The 22,328-nt window shown below is 42.1% G+C and overlaps 1 protein-coding gene across 1 annotated transcript in view; it reads left to right on the top strand.

Moving 5' to 3' along the window:
- Positions 1–20,748, top strand: part of MMEL1 (membrane metalloendopeptidase like 1) — a 29,065-nt gene extending 8,317 nt beyond the window's left edge. Inside the window, exons 3-23 of the mRNA XM_054222435.1 lie at positions 359–418; positions 1,252–1,413; positions 1,824–1,904; positions 2,372–2,467; positions 3,075–3,193; positions 3,893–3,958; positions 6,216–6,350; positions 6,955–7,044; positions 7,305–7,441; positions 7,933–8,026; positions 8,238–8,366; positions 8,652–8,750; positions 9,401–9,484; positions 9,750–9,853; positions 11,792–11,850; positions 13,957–14,076; positions 15,171–15,304; positions 15,862–15,927; positions 18,189–18,284; positions 19,214–19,290; positions 19,712–20,748. Of these exons, the coding sequence (XP_054078410.1) occupies positions 359–418; positions 1,252–1,413; positions 1,824–1,904; positions 2,372–2,467; positions 3,075–3,193; positions 3,893–3,958; positions 6,216–6,350; positions 6,955–7,044; positions 7,305–7,441; positions 7,933–8,026; positions 8,238–8,366; positions 8,652–8,750; positions 9,401–9,484; positions 9,750–9,853; positions 11,792–11,850; positions 13,957–14,076; positions 15,171–15,304; positions 15,862–15,927; positions 18,189–18,284; positions 19,214–19,290; positions 19,712–19,811 (2,108 nt within the window). The 3' untranslated portion in view covers positions 19,812–20,748. The remainder of the gene's footprint in view (positions 1–358; positions 419–1,251; positions 1,414–1,823; positions 1,905–2,371; positions 2,468–3,074; positions 3,194–3,892; positions 3,959–6,215; positions 6,351–6,954; positions 7,045–7,304; positions 7,442–7,932; positions 8,027–8,237; positions 8,367–8,651; positions 8,751–9,400; positions 9,485–9,749; positions 9,854–11,791; positions 11,851–13,956; positions 14,077–15,170; positions 15,305–15,861; positions 15,928–18,188; positions 18,285–19,213; positions 19,291–19,711) is intronic.
- The last annotated feature ends 1,580 nt before the right edge of the window (positions 20,749–22,328 follow it).

The following is a 22,328-nucleotide window of genomic DNA, read 5'->3' on the forward strand; positions in this document are numbered from 1 at the left end:
GAGCTCAGGTACTCAGAGCATCTCAGCAGATTGTCTAGAAAGGGATCTCATACTTTCAGTATGTGTCAGAAAGACTGCAGAGGCAGCTGACATGTACAATAAAAAAAAAACTAAAACAAAAACTGGTCTTATTCTCCTTCCAGAAGAGTTAAAACTCACTGTCAAGACTCTTCCAATAAATTTTCTTCATAAATCTTCACAGTTGTCATTTGGTATCTTTCGCTGGCACTAATATTCACTTGCTTCTCTAAAACTGAAGAGAGCTGTCACTGAGGCTGGGCTGCTGGCGAGTGACATTGGTAGCAATTTCTTTCCAAAACAACTAATTCTATCTGCTCTCTTACTCCTCTCCCTGCAGGCTCTCACTTTGGCACCAATTCAGGCAACGTATGTACCACGCCTGGATGTGTTACAGCAGGTAATGATTGTTACTGTGAATGATTATTGCAGAGGTGATGTTTCACATGTTATTATTTCTACCAAACCTGAATAAACAATAGTTCAAGCTTTAAGACTGAAGAAGTTGAAAAAGAATGACGTTTCCCCTTGGGCTAGATACACATGGCTATTACTGCCAAAAGGCAGCAAGTACAGGAGTCCTGAAATACAGTTCCATGTGTAAACACTGAGGAAAAACCCCTATTCTTACTTCTCCATTGTATACTTCATTTGTCACCAGGGGTATCATTCAAAAGGAATTAGTACAGGAAAATTGCCAGCATGGTCAACAGTTCTCTGGCTCCGGCCTGAGCAACGAGGTGTGGATTGACCAACACAGTCTGTATCTATAGTAAGAATCCCCTTAGACCAAATTCTCTCTCCAAGAGAATGCATTCTACACATGGGGCTATTTACCTTCTTATTTTTGGCATCTACTTGTACACTCCATTATATGCCATCAAGAGAGGTAAGGCTCCAGCACAGACGTTCCCAGTTGTCCCCTGGAGACACTGAGCCCACAGGTAGGTGCCTGAGCCGGGGCCCCAGGCAGGGCACTGGGCAGTGGGAGAATTACTCTGCCATTCAGAGGCTTCCCCTGGAAAACAGTACAATTACACTGCAAGTGTCTGCTGCCAAATGTTTCCTTGCATTTTTAAGCAGAAAATAGGATCCTTTGAGTCACAACAACACAAGAATGAGTGTTATCCACTACAAGCAGCATAAGCAAGGTGCCTTCTTGCCAGTCTTTGGTAGTCCCAGAGATTACTGGGCATTCTGTGGAATTCAACTCTCCAATTTTTTGATACCCAGCTGCTAGAATAATTCAGAATATGGACCCAACAGCTGACCCTTGCAAGGATTTCTACCGGTACGCCTGTGGGGGCTGGCTGAACCGGCACGTTATCCCAGAAACTAGCTCCAGATACAGCATTTTTGACATCCTGAGAGATGAGCTAGAGATCATCCTAAAAGGTAGGAATGTGGCTACTATATCCTTGGTTATGCACTTGTGTTCAGTTTCAGATGTTATTTACTGCACAGAGAAATAAACTTCCAGAAGCGTTGATTGTGATTTTTTTTATTCTAGTCCTTTAATCTCTACATCTCTTACTACATCCATTTTGTGGGAACATCCTGTTCCCACTAAAAAATTAGCCACAGGTGATTTGGTACTAACTTCAAAGGGAGCAGGACAAGCTGTATGCGTGTCCTTCTTCCTGACACTTTTTCCATTAATAGCTCCTTTAAAGAGCACTCTAGTTTCTCAGTAATTGAAGCCTACAGTAACAAGTATTATCATAGCTCTGAATTCTCAATGATTTCTATGAAAAGATCAAAGCTCTCCGAGGGCAAAAACCTCACTGCCATGGTTCCTTCCCCAGGTGTGCTGGAGACTCCAGATCAAGGGGACAGAGAAGCATTTCGGAAAGCTAAAATACTTTACAAGTCATGCATGAATGAGAGTAAGTCTCTTCTTCCATTGATTCTCTTGTTCTACACCAAATGCACAAAAGTACCAATGTACTTTTGAGCAAAAGTCCAGTCAATATCTGTCTAATCTGCGTGGCCTTGCCTGGAAAGCTAATCTTCAGATGGATGAAGATGCCCTAGTTTAAGGCATTCTGGGATGTGGAAAGGATGGATGTTGGTTATCTGCCTCTGGTATCAATGCAAAGCTGTCCCTTCTGAATGCAAAAACACGTCCTGTTTCATCCCTTCCACACACATTCAGCCAAAATCAGTACTGGAGTCAACAGAATTATTTTCGTTACTTTTCTGAAGACTAATGTAGGAGACAAGTGATTTCCTGGTATCTCTTGTTTTCTGCTATGACAAATTCAGTTTCAGATTTGAACTGTTAGGCCCATTACCCATTTTTCTTCATTTTTTTTCTATGAAAATAATATAGCACTTGTTTTTCCTCTCCCAGGTCTTATAGAGCAACGAGATTCATTGCCTCTGCTAGAGGCCTTAACGATGGTTGGAGATTGGCCAGTGGCTTCTGCAGACTGGAATAAGACCAAAGGTAACGCTGTGCCTGAAAGAGTTCAGTAGCATTAAGGCAGAATTATTTACTGCACTAAGGAGACTACTGTCATTGTATTAGAGCCCCTGTTTTAACTTTTTCTTCATAAAAAAAGTCAGGGCATCATCCCTATTTAGCATGCAGTGATCTGTATTAAATAAGATAGTATCAATTTAATACCCATATATAAGATCTCATTCGTGAGCAGTGTGCATTTTAAGACAGGTAGGAAACCTAAAGGGCCAACGTGAATAATGAAAACAAAAGCAATATAACCAGTATAGCTGTGTTCTAATGCTTGCATATTAATTAGGGTTTGGAGCATAACTGCCTAACTAGGCATGGTGATTTATATTATGCATAGACAATTGCATATAGATATATATGTATAAATCATTCATTGATTGCATTATATCACTGAGACAGATGAGGACACTAAGAACAGTCTGGCCATTTCTCGCCAGTCTAAAAATGTTCGGTACAAATATTGTCATATCACGTCCAGTCTGGTTCTAAACAATTTCATCAATAAGCTTACAAACTATACAACTTAACCAGTCCTGATACATATTGATAAATAAAGTGTATTTTCGCTTTTATCTTCCAGAGCCAAATTGGAGCATGGAAGAAAAACTCTCCATAATGAACTCCAGATTTAACAAGCGTGTCCTCATTGACATGTTTGTGTGGAACGATGACCGGGATTCCAGCAGACACATCATTTATGTAAGAAAAAAATTGCAGGGAATTATTAGTTTGCCAGAGTCATAACTGGTAGCTATTTACACTGCAAAGAGATTAGCTTTCCATGAGTCAGTGGGTATGGACAATACTGGTAAAACGTATGCAACAGTTCCATGCCCCAACCGGCAGATCTGCCTCAAAGTCATATTGGAAAACATTTTACAGTAGCATAATTTTTGTTTCAGTTAAAGAAATAAAAATCAATAGCTCTTTGCTGATTTGCAGCATTTAAGGGTTGTAAATTCTTGTGACTTACAAAATGATGGTGAGGTTTAATATATAGCAGGAAACAATGTTTTTAAAACATGTAAATAATATTTCAGAGTTACTTCACGTATGCTTATGCATGAAGTCTAGCCCTCAAGTCAAGCAGCTTCTTTTCTAAGTTGCTTCAATTTATTCTTAGATCTCGATGGTTACTGAAAGATTTTGCTTAATAACCCACACTGAGTATCCGTCCTGTCCATATCTGGAAATGCAGAGGCAAAAGTTGTGCCTTCTGTCTCACCCCAGTTCCTAGAAAGCTAAAGTTCTTTAATATTTTGGTAAGAGTGTACTATTGTCATCCCAACACTGAAAGGGTGGCACATGCAGCATTTTGTGTTGCCTTTCAAGGATACCTTTGGACAACACCAATTCCTGTTCGTCACTAACTAAAGAACTGTGTATCGTTTCCTTCAGATTGACCAGCCAAGTTTGGGAATGCCGTCCAGGGATTACTACTTCAATGGGGGCAACTATCAAAGAGTAAGTATTCCTGGTAATTTATTTACTACGTGCTACTAGAACAATTTCATTACTTATCCTCGTGTCTTAGAAAAGTCAAATTTATGAATCTTCATGCTATGTAATGATCACAATTAGACTGTGACATTCATTGCTACATTTTTTCCTAATTATGCCAGAATTTTGTAAAGTTCACAAAAGGAGTGAACGACTGTATAAGTATCAAGCCTCCCCAGAACTGGACAATTCACACAGATGAGAAGGTTGTGGGAAAATAAAATCATCATGTTTTATAGCTTAAAACAGTCTAATTTTGAAGGATAGGTTTACATTATCTTGGATTTGCTTGCATCTTCTAAAGTCACTGGTGCTGGCTACTATTTTACAAAGTACTGGAAAGATGAATTCTACATATGTGAGAAGAATTTTCATACTGGGTCATATATGAGCGTACAATACCCCAAAGTGTTTTGTTGAATACCAAAATATTCAGGATTTTTCACATGTTCATTCAGGGGAAAAAAGTTAAAAAAAAATAAAGTGTTTTCCATGGAGCAGCAAAAGCTGTGTTAATGGAACAGCTACTCAGCTGGTAAGAATCTGCTGTCACTTACTCCCCCCCTTTCCCAAAAGTTACGTGAAAATTGTGAGAGATTATTTTCTAGTTGCTTTTCTCTGCCAGTGCTCAGAGCAAAAATGTGAGGGTGTCTGTAAATACATAAAAAGCTGTCACAAACATAGGCAGATAATTTTCCAAGGTGAAAACACCGCTTTAGTACATTTTATTTTCCTCAATTATGTTATACTAACAAAGAGGACTTGCAGCCTAACATCAAACTAATTTTCCTAACAGGAACGGAAGGGAATACAGAGAGACAGCAATCAGCATTTTAGACTCTTTTGTCTAGTGGTTGTAAGGGCAGATGAAAACATCAGTGAGACTAGTTTTCTTCTTACTTCAGTGTATTTGACTCTATTTTTGTGTATGTAGTCCTGTGAAGACTTTACAAGATTTTTTCCACACCTTCTGGACAACTTTATAAAGTGCCAATTTCTGTTAATTTGTCTCATGATACAAAACAATCTCCGCGTAGTTGTGTTGGGAACTGCGGATAGCGGCTGGAGTTGGGATTCTGTTCTGCAAGTTTCACATATGTAGAGGCAGTTACAGTAGAAAAGAGGGACATATATGCATTGTTGCATGAAAGTCAGACTTAGATTGACTTGTAGGAGGTAGAATCAGGTACGGTACATAGACCATCCTAAATTAGCAAAAGAAAACCAGTACTGCTTAATACAGTTTTAGTTTGAAGCTATAAAGAAGAAGGGCTAAGGCTGTGTTTTTAATCTTCATGAATAAGGAGGAGACACAACCCCTTTTTATTTGCTATTTAACAGCTCACTTCCCATAGACAATGAACCCAACTCTGATGACCCAAACTCCCCCTGTGCTTAGTCCAGCATCTTTTGGCAAAACTCCTACTGAGGCCAGTGGGAGTCTGGCCTGATTAAGGCCTCAGCGTTCAGCCTAAAAACACAAATCATCATCATGTAAGTGCCCAGACTCAATTTCACAACAGTTACTGTATTTATCTGGTTTCCAAGGTCTGTGGAGGAACAAAAGTATGCAAAAATAGGTAGTATTAAGCTTTCCCATGTCAGAGATCAGTACTCCCTCAGCAGCCAGATATCTTTCCAAGGACCATTCTGAGGCATAAATCACAGCCGTACCCTCCTATTAGAAATAAAGCAAAGGTATCACCAGGAACCATTCAAGACAGAGCTTTTATTTCAGACAGTGAGAGCAGAGTTTAGAAGATGTATGGTATTACTTTCAGAGAACTTAAGCCTTCCATGTTTCCCCTGGTATTTTGACTAGTAGGGATCACTGTTCCCACAGTGTAACTCAAAGCACAAAGCTTTCTCTTCGCTCAAGTAGTAATTCTAACCCAGGACGCCAGAGTTGGATTGCATAGGGAAGCAGAAAGTGTTGCTTTCACTATGTATTTTGAGACTGGCAACTGCAGCGTAAGGTGTTCCAGGATGACCTGAGGTCCTAGGAATTGCAGTAGTATATGTTATAGTAGAAAAACAGATGAGAAAAATGGAGCAGGGAGGGTTGCACTGGAGACAAGGGCAGAGGCTGTGACCCCCTGGGCCAGACTTTTTCACAGCACACTGTAAAGCTGGAATAAGAAAAACAGTTTGCTGGATGAGAAGTGATAAACAGCAAACCTTTTCTTCACAACGCTACACGCGTTCTGTTTCTTGTCTGCAGGTGAGAGAAGCTTACCTGCAGTTCATGATCACCATTGCCAAAATGATCCGGGAAGACAAGAATATGTCTAAAGATGATTCCTTTGTCCAAGAGGAAATGGCAAAGGTTATGGAGCTTGAAACAGAGATTGCAAATGTGAGTACAGAAATCAAGACCTTCTCAGGGTGTAGGGTGGTAGGCAAGGGAAGAGTCTCTTGCCATTTTGTGCAGCAGTTTTCAATACAGCAGAAAACTCATGGCCTAGAAGAAAGCAGGGGGAAGATGACTTGTGCCATGAGCAGACCAGAAACCAGAGCTTCTGTGTGTATAGTTATGTCTACTGTACACACTGCTACTGTGTCTGCTCTAGTCCTAACCATATTTATTTTTGGAAGTCTCCTAACGCAGGGTAATCTATCTTCTGCTAAACGTACACTGTGATAACCCCAGGGCTAGCTCCCTTACATCATTAGGAGTCTACAGCACCCTAAAAATCTTCAAGATCTTAATCTTCCATTCTGAAGACGACAGATGGAGCCGCTTGGCTCAACATATTACTGAATCGGGGTGCGGGAGAGCTGAGTTCCGTACTGAAATTTAGAAAGCAGCACTGGACACCATCAAATTAGCGTTCTTTTTCAAAATACACTGTTTATTTGCATATTGTTTGAGTGTACATATGTGCACATGCATGCACGCAATTTCAGCCATTGACACTTATGTCAGTTGATCCTAGTAATAACCTTGTGAATGTCTTCAGGCAACTACCCCAGCAGAAGAAAGGCACGATGTAACCTTGTTGTACAACAAGATGACCTTAAGAGAGCTACAGGAAAAGTTTGCATTGAACGTAAGTGTTTAATGACCAGTCTAATACTTCTGGCTTCCTTTTATCACCATGCCAGTTGGAAACAGCTTTGTGAATTTATCAGTGGTGCAAAGAGAGCTATAAAATGATTCCCATTCTTAATCTTGTCTTCAGAGTCTCTTAAAATGCTTTTTCCTACTGAACACCACAACTACGTTCAATCCCATAGAGAGTAGAAAGTCCAGGCAGCTACTAAGGCACTTAAACACCCAGCATTGTTGTGTGTCTTTCTGTCTGCCTAGGAATTTAACTGGACCTTCTTCATCCAAGGTGTTATGTCTTCAGTAAGTGTTCAGGTTGACCCAGAAGAAGAAGTTGTTGTATATGGCATGCCCTATCTGCAAGAGCTGAAAGCAATTATCTCAAAGTACTCTGCAAGGTAAAGAAACTGGACAATATCCGAGACAAAAGTCACAAACGTATTGCGGAAATGTAAAATTATTGGGCCTGCTTGGTAATTCTGCTGGAGCTTCTCTGAGAAAGGGGACACCACCTCTCTGTAAGATATGGGTAATGTCTTCTAAGGTCCTATGGTCCCAGAGTACTGTGGTACTAAGGCGTCTCACACGCTCAGAAAAGGTTAAATGGGAAGAAAAAAAAAAAGTCACAGGTTTAGCTCTTGTTACACTCTAGAAGAAAAAAAATAAGAAATTAATCCCTGAACAGACATGGTAGTAGATCCTCAGGCTGGATGCCCCTACAGTTAGCCAGCCCGTTAAATAAGAACAGTCACCTGTATGCTGTGAAACTGATGACTGGCAGCAGTCATTTGCTTTCTGACCTCCATTCAAAAGTAAGATCCCCTCTGACTGTCTGCACTAGTGTTGCTTTTTTACAGGGAATTAAACTCAGCTTTGCTTTCCCCCACAGCACCATCCAGAACTACCTCATTTGGCGATTGGTAATTGATCGAGTCAGCAGCTTGAGTCGGCGTTTCAAGGATGCCCGGGCCAGCTACAGGAAGGTACTTCCTCTGTTCCTAAAGAGACTGTAGAGCATAGTACTGGAAATGTGTCCCGCAATCACCAAATCAATGTCAATACAATCCCCAAACAAATCTAAGAACAGCAGTCACAACAATGGAAACCTCTGTCTTAGGTTAACCTCCCCTTTAGGCAACGATTTAGAAGAGAGATGCGTAGGCAGAATGAATCCTGCGGCATTTTGCATTGCAGGCACTTTATGGGACAACGCTGGAAGAAGCACGCTGGAGGGAGTGTGTGAGTTACGTCAACAACAACATGGAGAACGCAGTGGGAGCAATGTATGTCAGGGAGACATTTGCTGGTGAGAGCAAGAGGATGGTATGTAGTTTACCCTTCATTCTACCGTACATCCACAATGTGTCTACAGTGCCCATTCCCCTCTGTCTGATCTCCTAACCTATTTTGTCTGGTAAAGATATCCATCAGCCGAAAGTCAGAAGGCATAAGAACTCAGTTATGATGCTCTTTTAAATGCCAACTGCCATGTTTTAGAGCATACAATTTGGGGATATCATCTTTCAGTAGGAAGCTTTTCACCCCTCCTTAGCCGTGCCTGGGAAAAATAGCATATAAATGATAAATTTCTTATTACCTCTCTTTTAGGTCCGAGATTTAATAGATAAGATTCGTGAAGTGTTCATCGAGACTTTAGATGAGTTACAGTGGATGGATGAGGCATCTAAACAGAAAGCTCGTGAGAAGGTCAGAGATGAGGAATTTCAGTGTTCCATCATGAATATGAAATCTTCGCAGTTTTGTAGCATCACTATTCCCAGTTCTTCTACAAATGAGAGGGAGAAAGCTTTGATGTTCACTACCCTGTTACCCATTTTCCTATTACATTGTCCTTTTCTTCGTAATTTTTGTTGGCTCCCATACATTTTTATTTCCTTTAATGATTCTTGTGAACCATGTTACAAATGAGAAGATGGCACCAAATGCACTAACTAGAATGACAACAGAATACAATGCAATCCCCCAAAGAAAACCTTTCAAACTTTTCATTAACTTTAGGACCTTCAGCACTGTTCCAATAGCAAGGGGAAAAAAAAGCTACTAAACGAGGGTCAAGCCCGAGCCCTGTTGGATGGTGCTGTAGGGTCTGCAAGTCTACCGTAATGGCTGCACACCAGGAGATGAGAGGAAGACTGTATTTCCATATTAAAAAGAAAAGTCTCACTAGGCGATAGGGTGCATTTGAACACGGTCTTTAAATATTTACATCCAGTTTCTCACAAGCAGGTGGACAATAGCAATAAAGAATTTGAACTATTATATGTACTGAAACTTAAAAAAACCCCACACCAACAAAAACCACAATTAAGAGGAAACATTAAACTCTTTTCTTCTAGGCAATGGCAATTAAAGAACAAATTGGCTATCCAGATTATATTTTGGAAGATCAGAATGAAAAACTAGATCAGGAATATGCCAACGTAAGTATGCAGTGCATACCTCAATGTAAAAGCCTACACTTATTTTCTTGCCACTTGGAATACTTATACCTGTGAAACTCACATTTCCAAGTGACTCAACAGCATACAAAATTGATTGTGTTGAACACTTTAATAAATGAGTGCAAAGAGCTAACTATTAAGTGATACCTTGCAATCAAAATATTTTTAGACGATACAGTCAAGGGTATGAAGAATTCCTCTTCATGCACAGCTTACTAATATGCTTGGATATCTGTTTCTTTAGGTAAACTTCAGTGAAAACAATTACTTTGAAAATATTCTGGAAAACCTGAGAGCTGGAGCCCAAAAGAGCTTGAAAAAACTTCGAGAGAGAGTTGACCAAGATATGTAAGTTTCCAGAGTGCACGCTACAGACACAACCTAAATTCTGACATAATGGTTATCGGGTTTAAGTCCTGTGCTATGGATAGCCAAGAATGCTTATGTCTGAGATCTTATAAGATATTTCCTGGAATTAAACAAGTAGTTCATTGCCTCTTGCGGTAGGAATTGATCCAGTCTCTTGGAATCTCTCTTCATCAAGCTGCTTCACATTCAGATATTACATTGGAGCTACTTAACACAAAAGCAGTGACAGATCTTTGACAACTCAGCAAGGAGGAGATGAGATATACACTATCATGGAACTTCTGAAAATTTATATTCAGGGGGAAAAAAAAGCTTAAGATATTCTGGCCAGATTTCTGTTGGAAATATGCCCAATCTTGGGAAAGTTGAGCACAAGATCTAATTTATGTCCATTCCCAGCCAATTACTTCGCACCGCACCTAGTAAAGTATAAATGTACTTTTCAGGAGCTTCCTGTCATAGGCACAGGTTTGGCTGCGTCCTGATCCCTTCTTTGACTCCTTGAATGCATCCTGCGCAAGTCTCAGGTCTGAGCCTGCATTGCCTGAGCTGATACCTCACATTCTCTGCTCGTAGGCAAATCCTCAGCTAGTGCTAGTCTTAAAAAAAAAACTACACACAAATAAGAGGAGCATGTTCATAAATTGTTAGCTAACCGCTCCAAGGTGAGCGGTTGGCAGCACTAACCACTAAGAAGCATTAGTTCACCACATCACCAGGACAACCCCTCCAGTCCTTCATGTGCAGTTGCGTTCCTGCCAAGTCCGTGTCACGGACATGTCCCAGAAGCCCTGGCTTGCACATTCAGCAACAAATGCCTTGGAATATGACCTGATTTCCAGAGCTACGAGCTAGACAATCTGAACTTTAAATAGTCCGGTTAGCTGTAAAGGAGAGTATATAAAACATATATATAGTATATAAAAAAAAGTGTATGTTGCTGATACTAGTTCAGTTTCCTGGCAATATCAGCACAACCCATTTCTACCACTTATTCCTGTCCCCAGGCTGTGATGAGCAGTTCTCTCTATTCTGTTAGTCCAGAATAAGCAGCTTTTCAAAAACTGAAAGATATAGATGTGTGCTGTATTTCTCAAGCAGGAAATTTGCTTCCGTTCTAGAGCAGCCCACAAGCAGTTGTGTCAAAATATAACAGATACTGCAGCTAGGGCATCACAAGATACTGTAAGGACAAGAGATGTGGGAAGAAGAATATCTCAGGCTGATGCTGGTGAATACTTCTCGTGAGTTAATGGCTTCAGACTGGTACTGCATGGTTCGCAAGAGCAGGCTGGCTAGGAGTGGTTGTCAGAGGTAGAAGAGAAGGAGAGGAGGAAGAGACATACAGAGAATAAAAAGTTAACCAAGCTATTGGTGAAAGTTTCCAGAAGCGGCCTACTTAAAAATCACTTCTCAAAGTTAACACTCATTATCTACGAAGTATTTCACTCCAGACGCAGACATTTATATATCTGAGTGATTATTCAGTTTTAATTTTTCAAGAGACAAGAAACTTCCAATTTGAGTAACTGCCTTCTGCTGCTCAAAATATCCTCTAAATGCTAATTTCCTTTTGAATGCAAACTATTAACCTCTTCTCAAGATTAGATAGTGTTAAGATGAGCTGGTAAACAGTTACCACATCCCACCCCAATGGGGCTGTTCCACAGTCAAGAGCAACAGCATTTCTTACTGTAACTTGTCATTGTTCAGAATGAAACGTGTCCATAAATGAGACACCAGTTATTTCCTGGTATTAGTATTTCTTCCCAGCTGTGTCCAATGGCACCCTTCTTCCCTACTTCAGTCCTGTCCTTATATGCAGCCTGCATTTTTTAAACCATAAAAATTCAATAAAAAGAATGTCTAAAAAAATAAAACGCCGTGACTAACTTTGTGTGCAACATTTATTTTTAGATGGATAATTGGAGCTGCAGTGGTGAACGCATTCTATTCCCCCAATCGGAACCAGATAGGTAGGTTTACAACAATTTTAAACAGCTGCATGGAACTAGTGATTCATTTTTTTGTACAAGGGTGTGCGTCTGCTCTCCAGAGGCAAACCTGCTTGTGCCCCGATGGAAGTCCTGGGCAAGGTAGACAGGCTGTTCTTTTCAAGCAGTCACTTTGTCACTATTCAGCTTCCCCGCCCTTGGCAGGCGCAGTTTGTGATGGGAAGAGCCTTGTGTTTGAAAGCCTGAGACAGTAACTGCTACTACAGCAGTGCCAGCTCAGAGCCCAGAGAACGCTCACGGCGTGTTCTGGGCTGTTTGTCCTTGTGTTTCCACATTCCCGATAAACACACGGGCAGCTCTCCAGTTTGCTGTCTCTACAGGTGGTACTGGAACTGCCTTGGTAAGAGGCAAACCAGACCAAAGAAACCCCCCTCTTCCTACAGGACGTCAGAGCTGCGCCTTTTTGTAGGGTTGCCAGGCTGACCTTTCCTGTTCTTAGCAGGGAAGATCTTCAGCCTTAGGAGGCAGTGAACCCTCCTGGCTCCCTGTACTCCCAGAGCTCGTGCAGGTGCCCAGAAGCTCAGGTTAAGGCTGCAGATGTTGTAGAGGCTTTGCTGAATTCCAAGCACCCCAAACAGCAGAGGAACCAAATAATTTCTATTAAGTGGTGCTTATTAAAATTCCCAGACTACCAAGATCTACTATGCGAGTACTCCAAATACCACAAGAGGGAAAAAGCGTGCCTTTTTTAGGCCAGACAGCAGCTGTGCCCTGCTCACAGGGCAAAGGTCAGAAAACAACCCAACCAACCATCACAAGAGAAAACTTAGATAATTGCAGACTTACCTAAACAAAAATAGCAAAACATACAAAGTACTCATAATTTAGTCTTCTAGCCTTAGCAGCAAGAACCAGGTTCCATTTGCATCGCTCCTGCTTACCTCCATACTGTAGGTTCAAAGAAGCTGCGACCATCCCCAGCCCGAGCAGGAGCCCCTTCAGCCCACTGCTGCCTCTCCCCTCGGAGCCAGCCTTGGAGCTGAGCTCAGGCTCCCTATTTATCCACCGTGGTTTTATGCTGATCATAATCAGCTGTGAGCCAGCTTCCCAGGCAGGGAACTCGGGTCTTAAAGAACACTGGTTCCTCTGCCACTTTGCCCTTATGAGTAACATGGCAGTAACTGCTTTAAGCAACTTGGAGATGAATACGTGAGCCAAAAGTCCAAGCACAGCTACCCCCAACAGTGTGGGTGTCAGTTAAATCCTCTTTCTTCCTGTCTCTAGTTTGAGGAAAATAGTTTTCCACGGTACTTTCGGTTTCCTCCTCCTGTCTTACTGCAGTGTGTCTTACATACTTCTCCCCAAAAATGTAAGGATAAAACCTTCTGTGTAGTCAAAAAAGTTTTTTTCTCTAAATGAAATATGTGCTATATCATCTCAATATCTTACTTCTTAGAAAGTATCTTATTAGAATGAATTGCTTGCAGTCTGAGTTCCTCTAGAAGCATGTATGCGTTTCATCTTACGTACGTGGGACAAAGACTAAACCCCATGGATTCTACCTAGCGCTTTTGCCAGCAGAGGGAGGAGGACAGCCCTCCTCTGCCCGCCCCCTGCCCCAGACCAGCATCCAAGGGCACTTGGTGTCTGTAGGAATTACTGCTGTGCACGTGGTACATGCCGAGCACTGGTGGTAATCGGCGTATGATTGCTAACCTTTCTTTAACAAAAATAAAGCAATAAACCATCCATTAATTCCCCTATAAAATGGCTCTAAAACACAAACTGTACCTGTCTCCAAAAGACAGTTACTAAACGTTTTGTTCTCGCCTTCCTGCAGCAAACAGCAGAGACCAAATTAGGCTGAAGTTGAAATGCAAATGATGCTCGGTTCTCAAACAGGGAGATACTGTAGTTGCAGATGTGCTAAATTAAACCTTTATTAACTTGTCATTTTCCATTTCTCAAGAGAGAAACAATTTCACATGAGGAGGCATGATGTTGCTTCTCATCATTGGATATTTTAAATTCCTTCCTGATCCTTAAACCAAGCGAACGATCTGTCTGCAAAGTCTGCAAAACCAGAGGTACCTCACCGGCTCTCCCTCTCTCTTCCGCTCTTTGCAGTTTTTCCTGCCGGGATTCTGCAGCCCCCCTTCTTCAGCAAACACCAGCCACAAGCCCTGAACTTTGGAGGGATCGGGATGGTTATTGGCCATGAAATTACTCATGGGTTTGACGACAATGGTGAGACGATAACGGAGAAAATATGTTCTTTCAGCTGCACTCATTGCACTCTAAGAAATTACAGTTCCACCGCGCGGTGACTGAAGTGTCCCTGCACACGCCAGATGTCGCTATCTGGGAGCGCACTATTCACACTCTGTTAACATTTGGCAGCGAATATTTCATTACCTAAGCAGGTCACGCAAGAATCAAGCAGATGTTAAAAATAAATTGAGTCAATGACAATTCTCAGGGAAAGCTGTCACTTTTACAGCATCAGCAGAGCGGAAACACAATGCGGGCAGATACGCTGCTGCTGAAGTAAAATGAAATCCGTGCACTAAAGTCTCGGGACAGAAGAGCTGTCAGTAGTGTCATGAAATCACGGGAGGCTTTTTTTTTTTCAAACACGAATGTTTGAAGTAAATGGACTTTATTATCTTTCTAGAATGCTATGTAATTTAGTTTTGGGCCAAACCTCACTTCTGATACAATAAGCCAGTAATTTCTTATACATAGGTTTTCTTCAGTGTGGGTTTTTTGTGTTAATTAAGTTTGTGCAGATTACACACAGGCACACAATGAAGCCTCAGAAATCTAGATCTATAGTGACTAAAAAGCGTGCTGTAGCCAGAGAGCTGAGAACACACACACCGGAACGGCAATTCCAGCTTTCTGCTGCTGTGGCAAAGTAATTAATTCTGTATGAAGCTCAGTTCTGTCACCCGGACACACAGAGTAAGCACCGTAGACACCTCAAAAGTGGTGGTAAGTTCTGTTACACAAAGTCTGCATAATCCAGTTTGAAATAAAACTAGGCCTTAGTGCCTTAGTGAAGTCGGGGCTGCTGGCTGAGCAGGAAATCACGGAATAATCAAGAATAGAGACAAAACGATCGCAGTCGATCTTGTCCGTTCCCGTGTGCCAAAGCAGAATCAACTGTGCCAAAAACTTTTTCTGATAAATCTCTGTAGCACAGACCATCTAAATCAGAGGAGGAAAGAGGAGGAAGTGCAGCTCTAACGTTAAAAACAAGCAGTTGCAACACTGGAAGAACAGTTGCTTTAACGTACCCTTGCTCAAAACTTTCCTTTTTTTCTTGGATTTTTGTACAGGTAGGAATTTTGATAAAGATGGCAATATGTTTGACTGGTGGAGCAATTTCTCAGCTATGCATTTCAAGGAGCAGTCTCGCTGCATGGTTTATCAGTATGGGAACTACACATGGGAGCTTGCTGGAGGACAAAATGTAAGTAAAACCAGCCGTTTCCACACCGCTGGTTTTTAATACGGAAAGATAATGAATGTAAATGGAGAATCTCTACAGACGATAAGCATAAAACCCCACATGCTACAGGCTAATTGTTCTGGAGATAAGATACGGGGGTTGTTTCTTGTAAATGGGGGATTCTAGTGCAGCCTGGAAAACCAGCACTCTGTGTGTCATTGTGTTAATGGTGAACTGGGCCCCTGTGTGCCAGACCCTGTGAGATGTTTTTTGCAAGGGGGGGTGAAAGTTGGTGTTTGCTTCTGTACTTTGCCAGTCCTGCTAGCATATATTCTGCCCAGCAGCGCATATTCTGTTCAGGTTATATCCGTACATATTCTCTCTATTCTAACCTACGGCTTTTCTCCTATTAATTTTTTATTTTCACTCCCCTTTCTTTGCCCCAGCACCAAGTCACTGCCTCCTTCTCTTCCAGACATGGCTGTGGGGCTGTGATGGATGACTGTGCTTCAGCCTGCGGTTCTTAGGCTTGCTAATGTTACCGACTGCAGAGTAAATGAATGATTATTCTTTCACAGGTCAGTGGAATAAGCACATTAGGAGAAAATATTGCAGATAATGGAGGAGTCCGACAGGCTTATAAGGTAACTTTCAAATAGACTGTGAGATAACTTTGCCCCTGGGATTCAGCAATGGCGTTACCTATTCTGTCATAAAAAAAATTGGCAATTAACATGTTATTACCATATTCAAAAACTTAAAGCCTCAATTATATCTGGAAGCTGATGCGCCTGTCGATGCAACCACGCTGTAGGATGGCTGGCATTCTTGCACCCGGGAGAGGACACCTCATTCTCCTCCCTGTGCTTTGATGTGCTGCAGTGCTTGATGCTGCATCCATCTGTCTCGGGGAAACAAGGGCAACATTCATAAACGGGCACAGGATTAGCCAGGTACGGAGGTACAACGCCCTCCATTTTATAAAGCCCTTAATCTGAAAATGGCAGCTGAGACTTCAAACAGCTCGTCACATGGCAACAGAGCGCTAATTTCTTGGCAACACAGTTTGGTGATATTATGAAGCAGAGCAACTGTTTTTTCCAAGTTTATTTCTCTCACGCTTTTCATCTTTGATCTCAGAAGTGACACATCTGGTAGGACATGAAAAGAATAAATGGAAATACCATCTCTTTCCCAAGAGGGATACAGATCATATCTACTAAATACCCGTCTCTAAAAGCCTAGCTCCTTTTGTTGCTTTCTTTATGTGTTTATAAGCTTTAGGAAAATAACACAGAGAAGTCCCTTCTACCTTGCCGTTATGTATTTTCCATGCAGCGGGAAAGCAGAATAAAAAAGCAGGGATTGAGAATCTCAGAACTGCCTCTTTCCAAGGGAAAAGGTTGCTTCAACCACTGTTATTGTCAAAACAAGAGGAACGCACCTGGTATTTCAGAGCACGACCTCCGTGCCGTGGTTGAAAAACTGTGTTGTTCAGCGTGGTTTTATCTATTATAAGACTATTGCGTATCACCTTATTTCTCCTGCCCTACCAGGGGAAGTCGGCCTCCAGACTCAGGGGAGTCCAGTATCTTTAATCCTCCAGATTTACAAACCACCATTATAAATAGGAGCACAGCACTTCTCAGCACAGAGGCTCTTTCCATGCGGAGCTCAGGTGTGAGCATGGAACGTTCTTTTCTACAAATAATCCTAACAGACGTTGTGGTAAAACTTCTTATCTCCGGTGTTTTGAATATGGCAATAGTTAAGGGTGTTTACAGAAGAACATCCTGAATTTTCAGAAATCTAAGCTGACAATTCTGACTCCGAGGGATTCCATTAAAATTAATTACTTCGTCAAGGTGAATATGTACTTGGTTCTAAAAGCTATTACAAATGTGGACGAGTAGCGTGGTATGACATAAAGCGCCTGCACGCGGAATCCTCTGTTCCGTGGTGCTGGCTGTATTTTCACGCTCAGCTCTGCCGCTCACGTTTCCTGTGCTTTGGGACTATCTCGGCACCCGAGAGGAGAAGGGAATAGAACATTTGAAATTAAGCAGCATGAGGACACATTAACTTGTCTCCATTATGTCAATAGACCTAAAAAAAGAAAATTGGCCAATTAATGTGTAACAATAACAGGTAATGGATTTAACATTGAGCAAGGTTATTATCTGCTATTTTATGAGCAGTTACCTGAAGAGAGAAAAATCATCACTATAGAACTGTGGAGAAGACTTAACACTTTATTTCCAGATACAAATTCCTGTAGAAAAAGTCAGCGGAAGCTGATGATTTTACTTCAAACTGCAGCCGCGGGCACTCAGTCTCCGTAGCGTTACTGATTTAATCTCCACCGCCAGCTGCACGGAACCGCGCTGTTGGCAGCCACGCTGCGCCACAAGAGCAGACCGACGGCCCATGGGGCAGCGGCACCCCTTTGCCTAAACCAGCGTCTGCCACCTTGCTGGAGAAATCCAGAATAGGTCTCCAGGTCGCTCCGTAAGGAACACGCCTGGCCTCTGGCAGTGACGGTCAACTGGCCAACAGTAACCACTCCTCTAAAACTCCGCTCCCATAACGCTTGGTATTTTTTCCTCTTTTATAGCAGTTTTCCGTTCAGAGATTACTGTACTTAGCAAGTTGAATGCAAATTATCTTTGTGTTTCATTTTTTTAGTAGAAAAGTCAACAGAGTACTTTTAACAGCTTTTTCATAAAACTACCTGTACTATTTGTATTAGAAAGATAAAAACTAAAAAAAATACAGAAGGGAAGACATGCGGGGTTCATTTACATTGTGACTAAAACCTCTCACCCCAAATGACCATTCAAAATACCCGTCATGCTGAAGAGGCCGTTCTGCCGCTTCTCTGAATTGAACCTATCATCATTTCCAGGCCTACTTAAAATGGCTGGAGCGGGAAGGGAAGGAGCCAAAGTTGCCTGGACTGAATCTGTCCCACAAACAGCTTTTCTTCCTCAACTTTGCCCAGGTAAGAACACTCGGATGCAGCCACTGCACGCTGCATGAAAGTCTAAATCAGGTTATCCTAAAGGTTAGAGAGAAAATCAGTCCCAAGCCGCACTTGGCCAGGGACTCACTGTTGACTGCGCTTATCAAAACGACCTCAAGACAGATGTGAAAAAGATGGTTTAGTGATTAAAGAGGTTTCAGTAACTTTTCTGATAGCTCTACTGAGACCTGCTGGAGTGAGGATACAGAGAAACAGGGCACCTGCCAACGGAGAGGCACGTCAGACAGCAGCTGACAGGGACAGCTCTGAAGAGCTTGCCATTTCATGTAAACATTGGTGCCACTAACATTTAGGAGAAATCTCCTTTTGCTTTCGATACAGCCAGGGTTTCGTCCGTTTCTTAACAAGTGCTGGAGAAAACGGAATGCCTGCGAAACACCAAGCCAGCAGCCCTGAAACAGGAATACGTATTCAGATCACAGATGTTGCCACAGATTCCACACATTTTCCTCTATACCACTTCATTACAATGCAACAATAATGAGTTTGCCGAGTTGAATTTCACCCTTCTGCCTGGGTGAGGAACTCCCTTGCGTTTACACTCCCAGAAACAAAAGAGTAGGTCAAATACCTGTCAGCAGCCAGCACACGTAGTGGTGTGCCTCAGACTCTTGGACTTAAGCTCATCTGGTTGAGGAAACACACGGGTGAAATCAAGAGCTAATATATCTGTCCCAAAGCATCAGATCTTGATCTAAGAACTCAATAAAACAAAAACTAATTAGCAAATAATTACATCTCTTCTGCCTCCTCTATAAAACATATTCCAACTGTGTTGTGAAAAATTGGGATGGCTCTTAGGAAAAACTTTGAAAAACAGTGAGAAGGTCCCTAAATTGATATTCCCTTTAATACTGACCCACTAATCATTCATCCTCCTTGTCTAGGTTTGGTGTGGTTCCTACAGACCAGAATACGCGAGCCAGTCAATAAAGACAGATGTTCACAGCCCTCTGAAATACAGGTGGGTTTTACGAACTGATTTACTAATTGGTAACTTCCTTGGTTCGACCCATCGCACCAACGGAGCGCAGAAGGAGGGTGGCTCCTTGCCAGCAGCTGCATTCTAACGGACAAGATAAAGCCAGAATAACTTTGAGGATTTCTCCCGAGGCTTGTAGGACGCTGCTGAAGGTACATTCCTTTACTTGGCCTGGGAAATCTGCCAGTCTACAGAGAACGGACCAGAACCCACTTACTGTGTGCTCTGTTCTAGCATTTCCTTTGTCGTGTTAGCTATATTGTTCTTGCATAAAGTATTACGTATTCTGGGACGGTAATTGAGTTGTGAGACTAAATCACTTCATGGACACGGCTTTCTGTTTTCCAGAGCAACAATCCCCATGCATCGCATCCATGTAAATAAGTTCCTTCTCTCTGTTTAGGGTGATGGGATCTTTGCAGAACTTTGAAGCCTTCTCAGAGGTGTTCCACTGCAAAAGCGGCACAGCCATGCACCCTGCGGAGAAATGCAGAGTGTGGTAACCAAAAAGAACGCTGGTGAGGATGACACACGCTCCGGTAACGCAACAAACAGTTCTTGCCAATGATGTGCCTGGTGTTCTCCCATTCAGTCACAGCCAAGGCTAATGGTGCAGCTCCTGTAGTGGGAATCAAGGAAACTACAGCGCTCCAGCTCTCCCAGTTCCACTGGGAAGCTCACTGGTGTCTCAGTGACTGACGGGCCGTGCCGAAAGCCACAGCGTGCTCCAGAAGAGAAACGACTGTTTCAAATGACATCCTGACTGTTATCAAGATACTGCATCAGGGTTACAAAGACTAATTGTTAAATAGAAAACAGAACCAACAAACACCTATATATCTATTTTTCAGAAAGGAACAATAATTTTAGTACGTCTTACAACTACGCCTTCTGAGACTCCGCAGACCCGTTTGTTTCACTGAACCGGTTGCCAGTATTCTGATTCCGTTTCTGGTGCATTCTTCCCAAATTCAGGTTAGAGGTAGTTCAAACTCCCGTGCTGTCTGTGTCCTTGCCCCTCGCTCACCCGCTGCTGTACGAGATTGCTGTTTGTCTTGAGATGTTGCCAAGTGAGCTCTCTGTTACGATGCCCGTCGGCCGCTAATTCTGCTGCACTCGAGTTCCTCTGCTCCAAAGAACAACCGTAACGTCACCCTCACGTGAGGTATTACTAGATAGAAAAGTCACAGTTCAAGGAGTGCAAATTCTGTTGTTATGGTTAAAACTGCAGGGTCCCTCCCTTCAGAGATATATTTAAAATGATGCTTATTCTTGTAGAAAGTGTATGAAATACTTTTTGCCAAATAGCAAACATGTATCCATGGAAACAATTAAGCTGGTTTTAATCCTGTGCCTTTTCATTTTGCCATAGGCTATTTTTCAGTATTTACACTCGAAAATGTAACAAGTATTAATTTTTAATAAAAAAAAAAAAAATCACGGTAGCCAATTCAGCGAGCATTTTACTGTAGAGAGCTTTGCGTGGCTTTCCTTAGTGAGCATTCCAATATAATGATAATATTTTAAACTGACGACACTTAATAGTGAATTTTAAATACTCTTTCATCAAATGCTGTTCTTTCTAGCACAGAAATCACTGGAAGGCAAGACAGCAACTACTAGTGCTGAGCTTAGGAAGTGCCACATCCCACTGTTCATGTGCTTCACAGATCTCGTTAGCGCACCGCTAGCAAACGCTTTGATTATCGAAACAACAGGGAAGGAAACGAAAATCACGTAACAGAAGCAGCTTTGCCAAAGAGATGCGCCGCTGAATTACTCTGGCCATTTGACCTTAAGAGCTGGTAAATCGCTGAGTGAAACCTTCCTGATTTTTGCAGGAATTTTACCTGCAAAAGTGAAATCAGTCTGCCGATAAATCGCCGCTTTTATGGGAGCTGAGAATATATAGTTCAATTACATTTTATTTTTACCTTAAAAGTAATCTTGGAAGATAACTTTCTTGGAGAATCAGCGCTACCTCAGGGATTAACCGCTCTTCTACGCCCTTCGCAGTCTGGAGTTGAGCGCAGAAAGGGAGGGTGAGCAGGAACTGCCTTTAGTTGGAGCTGTGTTTATTTAATCTCTCTTCAAAAGACTAAGAAGAGACTGTTCAGCACCCACCGGGAGAGTTGCCCACTGCAAACAAATATTACGCAGAGCATAGAATTTGGCTTTCAATGCAGGTAATAATAATAGACAAACTGTTCCACATCTAATTCTTTCTATGCTGCAGCTCCGATGACTATACACAGACCTGGGAAAGGGAACGCAGCCTCAGTTCCCGGTTGGTTTGGGGTTGATTTCAGCTGTGTCTCTTACCTGAGGAGAGCTGCGCTCGACCGCATTAATTCTAACAAAGATTCTGATTCAAAGCAGATGAAGTGGGAGGAAAGGATGGTTTTTCAGGTGGGAATTGTTGGATTCACATATTTAAGTGCCTGAAAACTTTAGGGCTGACCCACACTAAAACAGCAGCAACAAAGATGAGTAGAAGAGTGCACTAACAAGCTCTGAGAGCCCTTTAAAAAAAATACGATATACCAGGATTAAACTCCCCTTTAAGTGACTTAAACTGTCTTAAGGGAAACCCGGAGGTACAGAACCTGGCGCGTACGTGTCCTGCTCACGCCTCCATACAGTTTGAAGGGCTTCAGGCATTAAAACTTCAGGTTCTACTGAGACACGTACTGGGATGTTTATTTCCTGTGAGATCGTCAGACAAGGCCCTGTGTGTTCCTGGCACTTTACCTCAGAGCTGGAATAGTTTAGAATACAAACCCCCACAAATTCACAGTAGTGAATTTTCTACACCTAATTCTGTATTTAATACTTGTCCGTTCTGGTAAGTTCCAGTTCTCGCTGATACTGAAGACCAAAACCCTTTGAAGTCAGACTCAATGACGCTACTAAAACACAACAGCAGCAACTTCATAGAATATCACAGTCAATCATCCACGCGACTTACAGGTCAGCCAAGAGGATACGAGTTAAAGCTAGTTAGGAGGCAACACAGGCTC

Source organism: Rissa tridactyla, chromosome 16, assembly GCF_028500815.1.
Source record: "Rissa tridactyla isolate bRisTri1 chromosome 16, bRisTri1.patW.cur.20221130, whole genome shotgun sequence".
Taxonomy (NCBI): Eukaryota; Metazoa; Chordata; class Aves; order Charadriiformes; family Laridae; genus Rissa; species Rissa tridactyla.